The following is a 16,893-nucleotide window of genomic DNA, read 5'->3' on the forward strand; positions in this document are numbered from 1 at the left end:
CAACAAGGTACATAGAGCATCTGCAGTCCAGTACGATTCAAAGATCGGGGGGAAAAATTGTAGGTTCAGGATTTTGGCAACTAATTGGTTGACTGTGCATAATTGGCGAGGCAACCAATTAAAAAGCAGAAAGCAAACAGTCAACGAGCAAGAAAAAAGAGTGACGCACCCAGACAAAGCATATCAACTATTTTACGAATATACATACTAACATACAAATTAGGAGCAAGTGTAGGCCACTTGGTCCCTCAAGCCTGCTCTGCCATTCAACAAGATCATGGCTGATCTGATTGTAACTTGAACTCCACATCCCCACCTACCTCCAGTAACCTTTCACCCCTTGCTTTTCAAGAATCTGTCGAACTCTGCCTTAAAAATATTTAAAGACTGTGGTTCCACTTGCCTTATGAGGAACAGTGTTCCAAAGACTCACGACCCTCAGAAAAATTCGCCTCAACTCAGTCTTAAATGGACCCCCGACTTCTAGGTTCCCCCACAAGGGGAAACATCCTTTCCACATCCGGAAACAACCTTTCCACATATAAGTTTTGAGACACGTCTCTAACAGTTTACCACACCTGCAGATTTCTGTACTTCGAGTATGAGAGATACAAGCCCAATCATTTCCTGCTGGTTTTGACATTATGCCCTGTAGACCAAGGTCTAAGTCATTTATATATATCAGGAAGAACAAGGGTCTGAACATCAATCTCTGGGGAACTCCACTACAAACCTTCCTCCAGTCCGAAAAACATCCATAAACCACTACTCCCTGTTCCTCAGCCAATTTCGTATCCACGTTGCTACTGTCCTTTTTCTCATGAGCTATAACTTTGCTCACATGTCTGTTGTGCATCACTATCAAATGCCTTTTGGAAGTTCAATTACACCACATTATCAGCATTACCCTCATCAACCCTCTGTTACCTCATGAAAGTTAGTTAAACACATTTTGCCTGTAACAAATCAGTGTGTCTTTCCTTAATCAATCTGCATTTGGCCAAATTAATTAACTTTGTCCCGTATTATTGCTTCCAGAAGCTTCCCCAACACCAAGGTTAAACTGACTGGCCTGCAGCTGCTGGGATCATCTTTACAGCCTTTTTTGAACACTTGCAATTCTCCAGCCCTCTGGCACCACCAGAGTCTAAGGAAGACTGGAAAATTATGGCCAGTACCTCTGCAATTTCCATTCACTTCCCTCAGTACCCTTGGATGCATCTCATCTGATCCTGGTACCTTGATCAACTTTAAGTGCAGACAGCCTATCCAATCTTTTGGGCCTCCTTATCTCGAGAGACAATGGATACGCGCCTGGAGGTGGTCAGTGGTTTGTGAAGCAGCGCCTGGAGTGGCTATAAAGGCCAATTCTGGAGTGACAGGCTCTTCCACAGGTGCTGCAGAGAAATTTGTTTGTTGGGGCTGTTGCACAGTTGGCTCTCCCCTTGCGCCTCTGTCTTTTTTCCTGCCAACTACTACAGCCTATCCAATACCTCATCAATTTTAAACTTTTTCACCATGACCTGCACAGCATCATCTTCCTTGCTAAAGACGCATGCAAAATATTCATTTAATACCTCAGCCATGGCCCTTGCCTCCATGAATAAATCCCCTTTTTGGCTTTTTCCTCCTTTTACCACACTTTAACTAATTATGCGCCTTTGGAAGACTTTTGGATTCCCTTTTATGTTAGTGGCCAGTCTCTTTTCACACTCACTCTTTGCTTCTCTTATTTGCTTTTTCAATTCTCCTCTGAAGCTTCTATATTCAAGCCTGGTTCTCCATTCTATTATCACAAGCACACCTTTTCTGCTTCATCTTAATACCTATCTCTTTCACCATCCAGGGAGCTCTGGATTTGTTTGCCCTATCTTTCCCCTTGCATTTATACAGCGTCTTTCATGACCTTGGGATGTCTCAAAGTGCTTTACAGCCAATTAAGTACTTTTAAAGTGCCATCACTGTAAAGCAGGAAATGGATTACTAGTAAACAGATTAGCACTAGCAATACTTTCAGTTTGCCTCAGGTGGTAACTCAGTTCACCTTAAATCAGAAGTTCAAGTCCCACTCCTGGATTTAAGCAGATAATTTTAGCTGATGCTTTACTGCAAGTGTGGTTTTCAAAATGAGAGATTAAGCTACCTTCTTGGGTGTAGGGAGTTCTCCCAGTGGTCAATAATCCATTGTCAACCAACTTTAACTAAAATTTTCTCTATGCACATGGGGAACAGGTTGCCAACATGGGAATGCCTGCATTTAGAAACAGAAAAAAAGGAGTAGGCCATTCGGCCCTTCGAGCCTGCACCACCATTCAATATGCTCATGGCTGATCATCCAAACTCAGTACCCTGTTCCTGCTTTCTCCCCTTTAGCCCTAAGAACTATATCTAACTCTTTCTTGAATATATTTAATCATTTGGCCTCAACGACTTTCTGTGATAGAGAATTCCACAGGTTCACCACTCTCTGGGTGAAGAAATCTCTCATCTCAGTCCTAAATGGCTTACCCCCTATCCTTAGACTGTGACCCCTGGTCCTGAACTCGCCAACCATCGGGAACATCCTTCCTGCATCTAGTCTGTCCAGTCCTGTTAGAATTTTGTAGGTTTCTATGAGATCCCCTCTCATTCTTCTAAACTCTAGCGAATACAAGCCTAATCAACCCAATCTCTCTTCATACGTCAGTCCCACCATCCCAGGAATCAGTCTGGTGAACCTTCGCTGCACTCCCTTCATAGAAAGAACATCCTTCCTCAGATAAGGAGACCAAAACTGCACACAATACTCCAGATGTGGTCTCACCAAGGTCTTGTATAATTGCAGCAAGACATCCCTGCTCCTGTACTCAAATCCTCTCACTATGAAGGCTAACATACCATTTGCCTTCTTAACTGCTTGTTGCACCAGCATGCTTTCTTTCAGCGACTGGTGCACACCACCACCCAGGTCTCGTTGCACCTCCCCTTTTCCCAATCTATCGCCGTTCAGATAATAATCTGCCTTCCTGTTTTTGCCACCAAAGTGGATAACCTCACATTTATCCACATTATACTGCATCTGCCATGTATTTTCCCACTCACGCAACCTGTCCAAATCACACTGAGCCTTCTCTGCATCGACCTCACAGCTCACACTCCCACCCATCTTTGTGTCATCTGCAAACTTGGATATATTACATTTAATTCCCTCCTCTATACCATGAATATATATTGAGTAGCTGGGGTCCTCGCACTGATCCCTGCAGTATCCCACTAGTCACTGCCTGCTACCCGGAAAAACACCCATTTATTCCTCTTTGTTTCCTGTCTGCCAACCAGCTCTCTATCCATGTCAGTACCTTACCCCCAATCCTATGTGCTTTAATTTTGCCCGCTAATCTCTTACGTGGGACCTTATCGAAAGCCTTCTGAAAATCCAAATACACCACATCCACTGGTTCTCCCTTATCCATTCTACTAATTACATCCTCAAAAAATTCTAGTAGATTTGTAAAGCATGATTTCCCTTTCGTTAATCCATGTTGACTTTGTCCGATCCTGTCATTGTTTTCCAAGTGCTCTATTACATCTTTTATAATGGACTCCAGAATATTCCCCACGACTGATGTCAGGCTAACCGGTCTATAATTCCATTTTCTCTCCACCTCCATTTTTAAATAGTGGGGTTACATTAGCTGCACTCCAATCCGTTGGAACTGTTCCAGAGTCTATAAAGTTTTGAAAAGTGACCAGCAATGCATCCACGATTTCTAGGGCCACTTTCTTAAGTACTCTGGGATGTAGATTTTCAGGCCCTGGGGATTTATCGGCCTTCAATCCCATCAATTTTCCTAACACCATTTCCCTACTAACACTGATTTCATACGGTTCCTCGTTCTCACTAGACCTGATGTTCCCCAACATTTCTGGGAGGTAATTTGTGTCCTCCTTTGTGAAGGCAGAACCAAACTATGTATATAATTGGTCTGCCATTTGTTTGTTCCGCATTATAAAATCCCCGGTTTCTGACTGTAAAGGACCCACATTTGTCTTCACTAATCTTTTTCTCTTCACATATTTATTTTATTTAGAGATACAGCACTGAAACAGGCCCTTCGGCCCACCGAGTCTGTGCCGACCAACAACCACCCATTTATACTAACCCTACAGTCATCCCATATTCCCTACACTAGGGGCAATTTATAATGGCCAATTTACCTATCACCTGCAAGCCTTCGGCTGTGGGAGGAAACCGGAGCACCCGGCGAAAACCCACGCGGTCACAGGGAGAACTTGCAAACTCCGCACAGGCAGTACCCAGAATTGAACCCGGGTCCCTGGAGCTGTGAGGCTGCAGTGCTAACCACTGCGCCGCTACAGAAGCTTTTACAGTCAGTTTTTATGTTCTCTGCAAGCTTACTCTCATACCCTATTTTCCCCTTCTTAATCAATCCCTTTGTACTCCATTTGAAAGGAATGCATGATTGCTAAGTCTTTTGGAACAACCTTAGGATATGATCAGGCTCCCTGTAAATGCAAGTTCTTTTCAGAAGATGCAGAATTGCTTCCTATGGAATTTTTATCCAAACATATAGGATTCCTGTGTGTGCATGGTCAATGCATAACATACAATATGCACACACTTATGTACATATGTAAACATTTTTCAATAAATTTTAAAAATGGACGAAATTTGGTCATTGATTTTGAAGCACACTTAAATGGAACATGTCAAGTACAGTTACAGACTCATGCTTAGTTCTTGCCAACAGACTACTCCCCAACAATTGCAACATTACCTTTATCCACTTCCCCAGAACCTCGGGAATATGCAGAGTAAGCAGATGTAATGCCAATAAGACTGTTGGGTCGATTTAGCTGGGATGCAACGTATGAACTATTGAGGGCAGAGACTGCAGCAGTTGAAGATGTTGTGGCAGTTGGCCTAGTGCGTTGATACAGCTTTGGAAGAAAAATTGGGAAATTTTACAATAAGGCTCAGAACTTAAAACTTGCACCAAAAACAGTTACAGCACCACTATCACAGATTTTAAAAGATAATCCTTTTTCAGCAAATTATTAATTATCCATCCTGTTGAGTCCTTTTCATTTGAGAAAAGTATCTGCAAATGTCAGACACAGTACCAACCTAGCTTGTTTCCAGGGGAACAATACGCTTAGCACGCACAGAAAAATAGTGATTGTTGTGGAAGCTGTAGATAAGCTGCATGTGGACTCTTAATCCTACATCCAATTAAGTCCTAGAAACAGTTGCACCAAATCATTTTAAATTGATACCGAAAGTTAACTAGGAATTCCCTATGCCCTAAAAAGTTCCTGAAGATTAACAAGACTGACATGTGGAGAACAATCAACATTTCAAGAATGAAAAACACCATACAGGTGTAAGCAATCTCTTTTATTCTGCATCCTTCATTAACATGGGCAAGGTGCATGAAGGATGACCCTACAACACAACTTCACTACATATGTGGAGTCAAATCTAGATACCACCTATCTTCAACAATCGGAACCTGGGGCTCTTTAGGACTTGCCAGAAAGTCTACCTTCACGGAGATTGATAATGTTCCACTTGAAAAGATCATTAAGCTCTTCACTTTTTCTCAATTTTGTCCTCCAAAATTATGGGACATGGTTGACTCGGCTGCATTTAGAGAAACCAAAGAATCAGTGTCATGTCCGTCAATAAGCATTTTAACCATCTTTTGGAATCTCTGTTGCACTAATCACATCGAGTAAGGCATCAAGGCCTCTGTCACGGTTCAGGGCAAGGCAGTTGAACATTACCCAAGAGTCTTTAACAGAAGTTATTGCTGACACACTGCCCAAACTGTGGAAATATTTAGTTGGTTTTCAATGTTTGCATTACATTGTTGATACTGACACTGTACTGGATGGCAGCAATCCAGCTGAAGGGGCATTTTGTTACACATAAATATTAACCCTGTATCTCACTGAGCTAACTTTGCTTCAAGGCTCTCTTTAAAACAGCCATTCAGACAAAATGCAGTTGGTCTAAGAACTGAACAGAGCACTGCTAGTGGCTGAATTTGCGAACAGTTCAACATTACTCATTAGCTTTTATTTTGTCTCATTTTATTCATGAGTGTCTTTTTCAGGACAGCAGTATTTCAACTGCTGCTCATTCTGAAGGACCACTGGCCAGTTTTGATCAGTGCTGTGCCTAGACATTCAGCAGAAAACCTGAATAAGTGAGAAAAACACTGATTAGAAGGAACAGAATACACTAAGAAAGGAACTATAAATTCCGGTGGACAGATTGAAGGTTTGTCCAAACTGTTAAATGTATATTAATTGTTGTTAATTGTATACAAGTGGCAGGCATTTACTTGTGTTCTGAATAGGCACAGACTAAAACTGTGACTGTTGGGTTAGGAGGTGCATATTTATAATGTGTATCTATAAACACTTGTAAAAGTGTGCAAAGATTGCCTCCAGTTCTATCTTTCACTTCCTGGCTTTCTGGAATGTAACAGCAATTTGGAAGCAGAGATCATCTTTTCAGCTAAGATAAAAAGATTGGCACAATAGTGGTACCTCTCTGATTTGATAAAAAGCTGGAGGAGACTGTGAGCACCACCAATGGCATGATAAGATTTGCGTGGATGTGAAGCACATAATTTCCCCAGACCCAGACAAAAGCATTTGCTCTGAAAGTCCATTTAGCACGCTTAAGTGAAAATATAAGCACTATATTCCCAAAATAGTGCTAAATATTACACATTTACTGAACAAATCATGTAATTTTCTTTAAAGACCAAATACCTCTTCAGTGTTTCTACTAAACCTTTGTCTCTCGCCATCCTGAGTTTCCGGTTGATTCTTGTCCTCTTGCTTTTCTCGGTCTTGCTTTTCTTTTTCCTCCTTTTCTTTTCCTTCTTGTTCTCGAGTGCGACGGTCCAAACGACTCCTCCCGATTGTTTTCTCAGCTTCTTGTAGGTCTGTTAGTGTTACACCCTGCAAGACAGTTTTGTTCAACGCTCAGTCGTGGCTCACTGTGCATTCCTTGTACCCATTACCCTGGTCTAAACCTGAGGGATATTCCCTTCATAAAATTACTGGTTAGGCCTCAATTGAGTCGTGTCCAATCCTGGGCGCCCTACATTACATATAATTTCAAGGCCTTGTAGAGGGTGCAGAGGAGATTTACCAGATTGGTACCAAGGATGAGAGGCAGCAATTATCTAGACAAACTGGGACTGTTCACCTTACAGCAGAGAAGGTACAGGGAAGATTTAACAGAGGCGTTCAAAATTATGAGGGGCTTGATAGAGTAGATGGGGAGAAACTGTCTCCACAGACAGGTGGGTCATATCCAGACAATACAGATTACAAAAAATTGGCAAAAAAGGCGGGAGGTGGACAGTGGGAATTTTCTTCCATAGCAAGTTGTGGCAATCTGGAATGCACTGCCTGAAAGGGTAAGGGAAGCAGATTCAATGGTTACTTTCAAAAGGAAAAACGGGGATAGAGCTGGGGATTAATTGGATAGCTCTTTCATAGAGCTAGTACAAGCACGATGGGCCAAATGACCTCCTGCAGGATTCCTTCTTGTACCTGGAAAATACAGATACCTCAAGGATCATCGAAGAGCCACTTGCAGCTAAAGCATGGGAATGTTTTGTTCAAGAAACAAAGGAAAAGAGGCAAGTTTTTAATATAGATGCATAAATGTTAAGTGATATTACTGCATAACAATATTCCAGCTGCTGCACAATGCAAGAACTATGCCACCATACTCTTATCATATGAGATACATGCAAATTAATGAGAACATGGGTTTAAACTTTGTGCTTGGCCTGGGATGCTCCATGGCACGCACACAAGTCAGTACAAAATACAAGTAAAAAAAATCAGAAGTTATAAAAACTAGCTGAACAATCTGTGTGCTTCTTCTGCTCTGCCTGGTAGTATGGTTTAGAGTCTGAATTAAGGAACAAAGTGTGCCAACTTCTTTGTTCTCCATTCAGTGGTTTAAACAGTACAAACTGCAGCAGTTACAAAAAAATAATTATGCGTCTGTCCAATGGGGCATAAACTAAGTGCGGAGTATAAAATTCCAGTTTGTGCCTTAGCCCTTTGTATGCTCTGGTGTTGTGCTGCCTCCCATTTGATCTGTTTCCAAATTGCCCACGGAACTGTACACTGGCAAAAGCTTACCTCCATGAGGGGGAAAGTGTGTCAGTACAGGAATACAAGAAATAGGAGCGGAAGTAGACCCATCGAGCCTGTTCCACCATTCAATACGATCATGGCTGATCTTGGGCTTCAACTACACTTTCCCGCCCACTCGCTATATCCCTTGATTCCCTGGGACCAAAAATCTGTCTATCCCAGCCTTCAACATATTCAACAAAGGAGCATCCACAACCCTCTGGTGTAGAGAATTCCAAAGATTCACAACCCTTTGAGTGAAGTAATTTCTCCTCATCTCAGTCCTGAGACCCTTACCCTGAGACTGTGACCCCGCATTCTAGATTCACCGACCAGCTGAAACAATCTCTCAGCTTCTACCCTATCTAGACCCTTCTGAATCTTTTATGTTTCAATGAGATTGCTCCTCATTCTTATGAACTCCAGAGAATTTAGTCCCAATTTATTCAGTCTCTCATCATAGGACAACCCCCTCATCCCACGGACCGATTCAGTGGCCCTTTGCTGTATCGCTTCCAATGTAAGTGTATCGTTGCTTAAATATGGAAACTAAAACTCCACACAATACTCCAGATGTGGTCCCACTAAAACCCTGCACAATTGTAGCATAACTTCTTTATTCCTGTACTCCAATCCCCTTGCAATAAAGGCCAACATGTCATTTGCCTTCCTAATTGCTTGCCGTATTGACGCAGTGGACTTCACAGAATCTTTTAGGGAATTGCGGGAAAGCGAGCTGGGTACTAGTCTTCTCTTCTTCCTAGGAATTCTCTCCATCTGTCCTTTGTTGACACTTCAGTGGCACTTGACTTTTATCTGCTTCCAGAAGGTGTCCACACACACACACACACACACACACACACACACACTGACTCTCAATCACAAAGTGCGACAGTTTTTTTTGCCCATCCTTGGTGTTCGCTTGCTAATACTGGGTTTGTCCAATCAAAGATGCACTTGTCACTTCTCTGCCCGTTACTAGGGTTTCTGCCTAAGTCCAAATAGAGTCATGCCAACACCAGCAACACTGTTGCCAATCCGGCTCCCTCACTGCCCTCGATTTTAAAAAAAATTATTCAGCTGAACTATAAATTCCTTTAAAAAAATATTTTAACAAAAATACAGAATCTCTTTCAAAACAGAAGATAAGGGCTCATGGAGTTGGAGGTAACATATTAACATGGATAGAGGGTTGGTTACTGGACAGGAAACTGAGTGTGGACATAAACAGGGCATGCTAACTTCCTGCATTCCTTGTACAAGCACACCCAAGTCTCTTTGATCATCAACACTTACCAGTTTCACACCTTTTAAAAAATATTCTGCTTTTCTATTTTTACGACCAAAGTGAACAACTTCACTCTTTCCTACATTATACTCCATTTACCATCTGGTTGCCCACTCACTTAATCTGTCTATATTTCTTTGCAGCCTCTGCATCCTCCCCACAGCATACCTTTCCACCTACCTTGTATCATCAGCAAACTTAGATACATCACTCTCTGTCTCTTCAGTGAAGTCATTAAAATAGAATGTAAATAGCAGAGGCACTGATCCTTACGATACTCCATTATTCACTGCCTGCAAACTTGAAAGTGCCCCGTTTATGTCCACTCTCGGCTTCCTGTCCATTAACCAACCCTCTATCCATATTAATATATTACCTCCTGATCTGATAAGCCCTTATCTTCTGTTTTGAAAGAGATTCTGTATTTTTGTTAAAATATTTTTTTAAAGGAATTTATAGTTAAGCTGAATAAATTATTTTTGAATCAAGAGGGCACCGAGGGAGCCAGATTGACAACAGTTCTGCTGTTGGCATGACTCAATTTGGACATAGGCAGAAATCCTAGTAATAGGGGCAGAGAAGTGACAAGCGCATCTTTGATTGGACAAGCCCAGTATTAGCAAACGAACACCTAGGATGGGCAAACAAAACTGTCACGCTTTCTGATTAAGAGTCAGTGTGTGTGTGTGGTTTTACCTTCTGGAAGCAGATAAAAGGCAAGTGCTGCTGAAGTGTCAACAAAGGACAGAAGGAGAGAATTCCAAGGAAGAAGAGAAGACGAGTACCCAGCTCGCTTTCCCTCAATTCCCTAAAAGATTCTGTGAAGTCCACTGCGTCAATTCATAGAAACATAGAAAATAGGAGTAAGCCATTCGGCCCTTCAGGCCTGCTCTGCCATTCAAAAAAGATCATGGCTGATAATCTAATTCAGTATTCATCTTGTTTCCTGTATTTGAAGAAAGCCTGCTAAAAATACTTCTCAACGCCACCTGAAGAGAACTATTCTGGAAGATTTTAGTGACCTATCTGCGTGTGCCCGGAGGTTGGACTGTGTGCCAGTTTGCTGCAGTGTCTCATCTGCTATTTTCTTCAGGGGTGGGAAAGTGATCTGTCGTTGGTTAATGTAGAAAGGGGACTTTTTAACATTTAATGTAGCAACTTTAAAAATGAGATCGGTGTGTTTTAGTTTCACTTCATCACTAGTTAAGACTTATTCTATAATAAACTGTTTGGTTAGTGTGTTCTATTCTGGGGAAAATAGTGTATCTAATGAAAATTTTCCCACTTACTGAAACAGTCAAAGAATATGTTGTGACCTGTGGAGAAGTGGAACTGAATTAACAGTGCACTCCTCCTGCTTCAGTCGTAAGACTTCCTATTCACCTTTTGGGTGGCACCTTATCAAATGCCTTTTAGAAATCGGGATATACCACATCTACTCATTCTCCTTTATCTACCCTACCAGTTGCATCCTCAAAGAAACTAATAACAGTATGTCCCTTTAGTAAATAAAAACAAGAAATGCTGGAAATACTCAGCAGGTCTGGCAGCATCTGTGGAGAGAGAAGCAGAGTTAATGTTTCAGGTCAGTGACCCTTCTTCAGAACGACCTGAAACGTTAACTCTGCTTCTCTCTCCACAGATGCTGCCAGACCGGCTGAGTATTTCCAGCATTTCTTGTTTATATTTCAGATTTCCAGCATCCGCAGTAGTTTGTTTTTATTTTAGTGTCCCTTTAGTAAAACCATGTTGGCTTGTTCTAATCATACTATGCTTTTTCAAATGCATTAACAACACTTCCTTAATAACAGATTTCAGCAACTTCCCAACGACTGATGTCAGGCTAACTGGCCTGCAGTTCAGTTTCCCCTCTCCCTCCTTTCTTGAAGGGGGTATAACATTTGCCAACTTCCAATCTGATGGGAACATTCCTAAATCTAAGAAATTTTGGGAAATCATAGCTAGCGCATCCAATATCTCTGCAGCTATCTCTTTTAGAACCCTAGGGTGTAGCCCATCAGGTTCTGGAGATTTGTCAGATTTTAGTTTAAGTTTAACTAATACTTTTTCTCCGCTGCTATTAATTTCCTCACACTTTTTAGCTCCTAAGTTAGCATCTATTTCTGGTATGAAACTTGTGTCTTCTATTGTGAAGACAGACAAAATATTTGTTCAATGTCTCTGCCATTTCCTCATTCTCCACAATAATTTCTCCTGTCTCTACTTCTAAGGGACCAATGTTTACTTTAGCTACTCTCTTCCTTTTTAGATACCTATAAAAACTCTTGCAATCTGTTTTTATAATACTGGCTAGTTTACTCTCATTCCATTTTTTCCTTTATCAACTTTCTGGTTGCCCTTTGCTGGTTTCTAAAACACTCCCGATCCTCAGACATGCTACATTGTAAGCCTCTTCTTTTATTCTAATACTATCCTCGACTCCCTGAGTGAGCCACGGATGGATCTTTCTTGCTGAATTTTTGTTTCTCAATGGAATGCATTTTTATTGAACATTTTAAATTGTTTCTTGAAAGGTTTCCCACTGTTCATTTACTGCCATACCTTTTAGTTTATTTACCCACTTTACCTTAGCCAGTTCTCCCCGCATACCCAGATAATTGGCTTTGTTTATGTTTAGGATTCCTGTTTGTGATTGGAGTATGTCACTTTCAAGCTCAACATGGAATCCAATGGTACGATGATCACTATTTCCCAGTGGATCTTCAATGCACAGGGTTATTTATCGGGTTGGATAAAATTTTGCATAGTGTGCTAGCAGCAAAACCACAGAATCACAATCGTTATGGTACAGAGGCCATTTGACCAGTGTCCACACGGACTCTCAGTTCCATTCCCCTGCCTTCTCCCCATAACCCTGCACATTCTTTTTCATATAACTGTCTAATTCCCTTTTGAGTGCTTCAATTGAACCTGCCTCCACCACGTTCTCAGGCAGCGCATTCCAGACCTTATCCACTCAATGCATGAAAAAAAATTTCCTCACGTCACTGTTGCTTCTCTTAATATTTTAAATCTGTGCCCTCTTGTTCTCGATCCTTTCACGAGTAGGAACAGTTTCTCTCTATCTACTCTGTCCAGACACCTCATGATTTTGAATACTTCTATCAAATCACCTGTCAGCCTTCTCTTCAAGGAAAACTGTCCTAACTTCTCCAATCTATCTTCATAACTGAAATTCCTCATCCCTGGAACCAAGCTCGTGAATCTTTTTTGTACTCTCTCCAATGCCCTCACATCTTTCCTAAAGTACAGTGCCTAAAACTGAACGCAATATTCCAGCTGAGGCCAAACTAGTGTCTTGTACAAGTGCAAACCAACTTCCTTGCTCTTGCATTCTATGCCCCTATTAATAAAGCCCAGGATACTTAATGCTTTATGAACCACTCTCTCAACCTGTCCTGCCACATTCAATGACTTATGCATATATTCACCCAGGTCCCTCTGCTCCTGCACCTCCTTTAGAATTGCACCCTTTATTCTATTATGTCTCTCCGTATACCACCTACCAAAATCAATCACTTCATATTTCTCCACATTGAACTTCATCTGCCACCTATCTTTCCATTCTACCAACTTGTCGATGTCCTTTTGAAGTTCTACACTATCCTCCTCAGTTCACAATGCTTCCAAGTTTCGTATCATCTGCCAACTTTGAAATTGTGCCCTGTACACCAAGGTCTAGGTCATTAATATATATCAGAAAAAGCATAGGTCCCAACACTGACTCCTGGGGAACTCCACTACAAACCTTCCTCCAGTCCGAAAAACATCCAATAACCACTACGCTTTGTTTCCTGTCATTCAGCCAATTGCGTATCCATAGAAACAGATAATAGGAGGAGTAGGCCATTTGGCTCTTTCGGCCCACTCTGCCATTCAAAAAAGATCATGGCTGATCGCCTAATTCAGCACCCTGTTCCCACTTTCTCCCCATATCCCATGACCCCTTTGGCATTAAGAAATATATCTATCTCTTTCTTGAATATATTTAATGACTTGGCCTCCACTGCCTTCTGCAGTAGAGAATTCCACAGGTTCACCCCTTGCTGAGTGAAGAAATTTCTCATCTCAGTTCCAAATGGCATACCCCGTATACTGAAACTGTGACCCCTGGTTCTGGATTGCTCAGCCATCGGGAACATCCTCCCTGCATCTAGTCTGTCTAGTCCTGCTAGAATTTTAATAGGTTTCTATGCGATCCCCTCTCATTCTTCTGAACTCTAGTGAATATAGGCCGAGTCGACCCAATCTCTCCTCATACGTCAATCCTGACATCGCAGGAATCAGCCTAGTAAATCTTCTTTGCACTCCCTCCATGACAAGAACATCCTTCCTCAGATAAGGAGACCAAAACTGCACACAAGGCAGTTGCCAAGGCACTGTATAACTTCAGTAAGACATCCTTGCTCCTGTACTCAAATCCTCTTGCAATGAAGGACAACATACTGCAACTGAATGCTTGCTTTCAGCAACTGGTGTACAAGGGCAGCACAGAGGCACACCGCTGCCTCACAGCTCCAGCGACCCGGGTTCAATTCTGGGGACTGCCTGTGTGGAGTTTGCAAGTTCTCCCTGTGTCTGCGTGGGTTTCCTCCGGGTGCTCCGGTTTCCTCCCACATGCCAAAAGACTTGCTGGTTGAGAGGTTAATTGGCTTTTATAAATTGCCCCTAGTATAGGTAGGCGGTAGGGAAATATAGGGACAGGTGAGGATGTGGTAGTAATGTGGAATTAGTGTAGGATTAGTATAAAGTGGGTGGTTGATGGTCGGCACTGACTCGGTGGGCCGAAGGGCCTGTTTCAGTGCTGTATCTAAAAAAAAAAAACTCAATTTGGAAGGAAACCCAGGTCTCATTGCACCTCCCCTTTTCCCAATCTATCACCATTCAGATAATAATCTGCCTTTCTGTTTCTACAACCAAAGTGGATAACCTCACATTCATCCACATTATACTGCATCTGCCATGCATTAGCCCACTCACCCAAATTGCCCAAATCACATTGGTGCCTTTTTGCATCCTACTCACAGCTCACATTCCCCCCCCCAGCTTTGTGTCGTCTGCAAACTTGGAAATGTTACATTTAGTTCCTTAACCCAAATCATTAATAAATATTGTGAATAGCTGGAGCCCAAGCACTGATCACTGTGGTACCCCACTAGTCACTGCCTGCCACCTGGAAAAAGACCCATTTATTCCTACTCTCTGTTTCCTGTCTGTCAACCAATTCTCAACCCATGCCAGTATATTACCCCCAATCCCATGCACTTTAATTTTGCACACTAACCTCTTATCGAAAGCCTTCTGAAAATCCAAATACACCACATCCACTGGTTCTCCCTTATCTATTCTACTAGTTACATCCTCAAAAAACTCCAGTAGATTTGTTAAGCATGACTTCCCTTGCATAAACCATGCTGACTTGGCCCCAATCCCGTTTATGCTTTCTAGGTGTTCTGCTATCACAGCATTTATAATAGACTCGAGCATTTTCCTCACTACTGATGTCAGGCTAACTGGTCTGTAGTTCCCTGTTTTTTCTCTCCCTCATTTTTTAAATAGTGAGGTTACATTTGCCACCCTCCAATCTATAGGAACTGCTCCAGAGTCTACAGAATTTTGGAAGATGCCCACCAATGCATCCACTATTTCCAGGGCCACTTCCTTTAGTACTCTGGGATGTAGATTATCAGGCCCTGGGGATTTGTCAGCCTTGAACTCCATTAATTTCCCTAGCACTTTTTTTTTAAATTAATACTAATTTCCTTCAGTTTCTCCCTCTCATTAGACCTTTGATTCCCTAACATTTCTGGGAGGTTATTTGTGTCATCCTTAGCCAAGACAGAACCAAAGTATGTGTATCCAAGTCGCTACTGTCCTTTTTATTCTATGAGCTACAAGTTTGCTCCCGAGTCTGTTGTGTGGCACTGTATCAAATGCCTTTTGAAAGTCCAGGTACACCACATCAACAGCATTGCCCTCATCAACCCGCTCTGTTACCTCCTCAAAAAACTCCAACAAGTTAAACATGATTTTCTGTTAAGAAACCCATGCTGGCTTTCCTCAATTAATTTGCATTTGTCCATGTGACTATTGATTTTGTCCCAAATTATTTTTTCTCAAAGTTTTCCCGCCACCGAAGCTAATCTGACTGGCCTGTAGTTGCTGGACTTATCTTTACACCCTTTTTTTGAACAGGGTGCAATGTCTGCAATTCCCCAGTCCTCTGACCTCACTTCCGAGTCGAAGACTGAAAAATTATGGCCAGTGCCTCTTCGATTTCCACCTTCACTTCCCTTGGATGCATCTCACCTGGTCCTGGTGCTTAATCCACTTTACAGACAGCCTCATACTTCCTCTTTATAAATCTTAAACCCCTCTATTGTCTGACTTACTTCCTTTTAAACATGATCAAGGAACAAGATGTAACCCAGGCAAAGAGAGATGCAAAGTATTCATTTAATATCTCAGCTATGCCCTCTGCCCCCATGTGTAAACACCCTTTCTGGTCTCTAATTGGCCCCACTCCTCCTTTTAACACCCTTTTACTATTTATATGCCTATAGAAAAGTTTGGGATTTCCTTCAATGTTAGCTGCCAGTCTCTTTTCATGCTCTCCCTTTGCTTCTCTTATTTGCTTTCTCACTTCCCCTCTGGTCCTTCGATATTCAGCCTGGTTCTCAATCGTATTTTCTACCTGGCATCTGCCATAAGCACACTTTTTCTTCTTTATCTTAATCTCTACCTCTTTTGTCATCCAGAGAGCTCTGGATTTGTTTGCCCTACTTTTCCCCTTCGAGGGAACATACCTTGACAGCGCCCGAACTGTCTCTTCTTTGAAGGTCGACTAGTGTTCATCTACCAGTTTTTGAATCCAATTTATTCTCCCCAGCTCCATTCTTACCCCATTGAAGTTAGCCTTCCCCCAGTTAATCATCCTTACCCTGGACTTCTCTTTGTCCTTTTCCATAGTCAGCCTAAACCTTATAGATACAATGATCACAATCCCCTAAATGTTCTCTTAATACGTGGTCCACTTGGCCCACCTCATTCCCAAGAACCAGGTCTAGCAGTGCCTCCTTTCTCATTGGACTAACATACGGTTGTAGAAAATTTTGCTGAACACACACTAGGAACTCTTGCCCCTCACTGCCCTTTACACTACTATCCCAGCCTATGTTTGGATAATTCAAGTCCCCCACTATAACTACCCTATAATTTTTGCATCTCTCTAATTTCCTTGCAAATTTGTTACTCCACGTCCTTCCCACTAGTTGGTGGCCTATAGACAACACTGAGCAATGTAACTGCACCTTTTTTGTTCCTTAGCTCTAGCCAAATTGATTCTATCCTCGACCCCTCTGGGACATCCTTTTTCTCCAGCACTACAATGATCTCCTTAATCAACACCA

The 16,893-nt window shown here is 42.0% G+C and overlaps 1 protein-coding gene across 12 annotated transcripts in view; it reads right to left on the reverse strand.

Moving 5' to 3' along the window:
* ppp1r12a (protein phosphatase 1, regulatory subunit 12A) overlaps positions 1-16,893 on the reverse strand; it is a 271,369-nt gene that overhangs the window by 55,735 nt on the left and 198,741 nt on the right. For all 12 annotated transcript variants that reach the window (XM_068050119.1, XM_068050120.1, XM_068050118.1 and 9 more), the window contains 2 exons: positions 6,787-6,978; positions 4,779-4,941 (listed from right to left, as the gene is read on the reverse strand). In XM_068050119.1, coding sequence (XP_067906220.1) covers positions 4,779-4,941; positions 6,787-6,978 — 355 coding nt within the window. The remainder of the gene's footprint in view (positions 1-4,778; positions 4,942-6,786; positions 6,979-16,893) is intronic.

This window comes from Heterodontus francisci, chromosome 18 (assembly GCF_036365525.1).
Source record: "Heterodontus francisci isolate sHetFra1 chromosome 18, sHetFra1.hap1, whole genome shotgun sequence".
NCBI lineage: Eukaryota > Metazoa > Chordata > Chondrichthyes > Heterodontiformes > Heterodontidae > Heterodontus > Heterodontus francisci.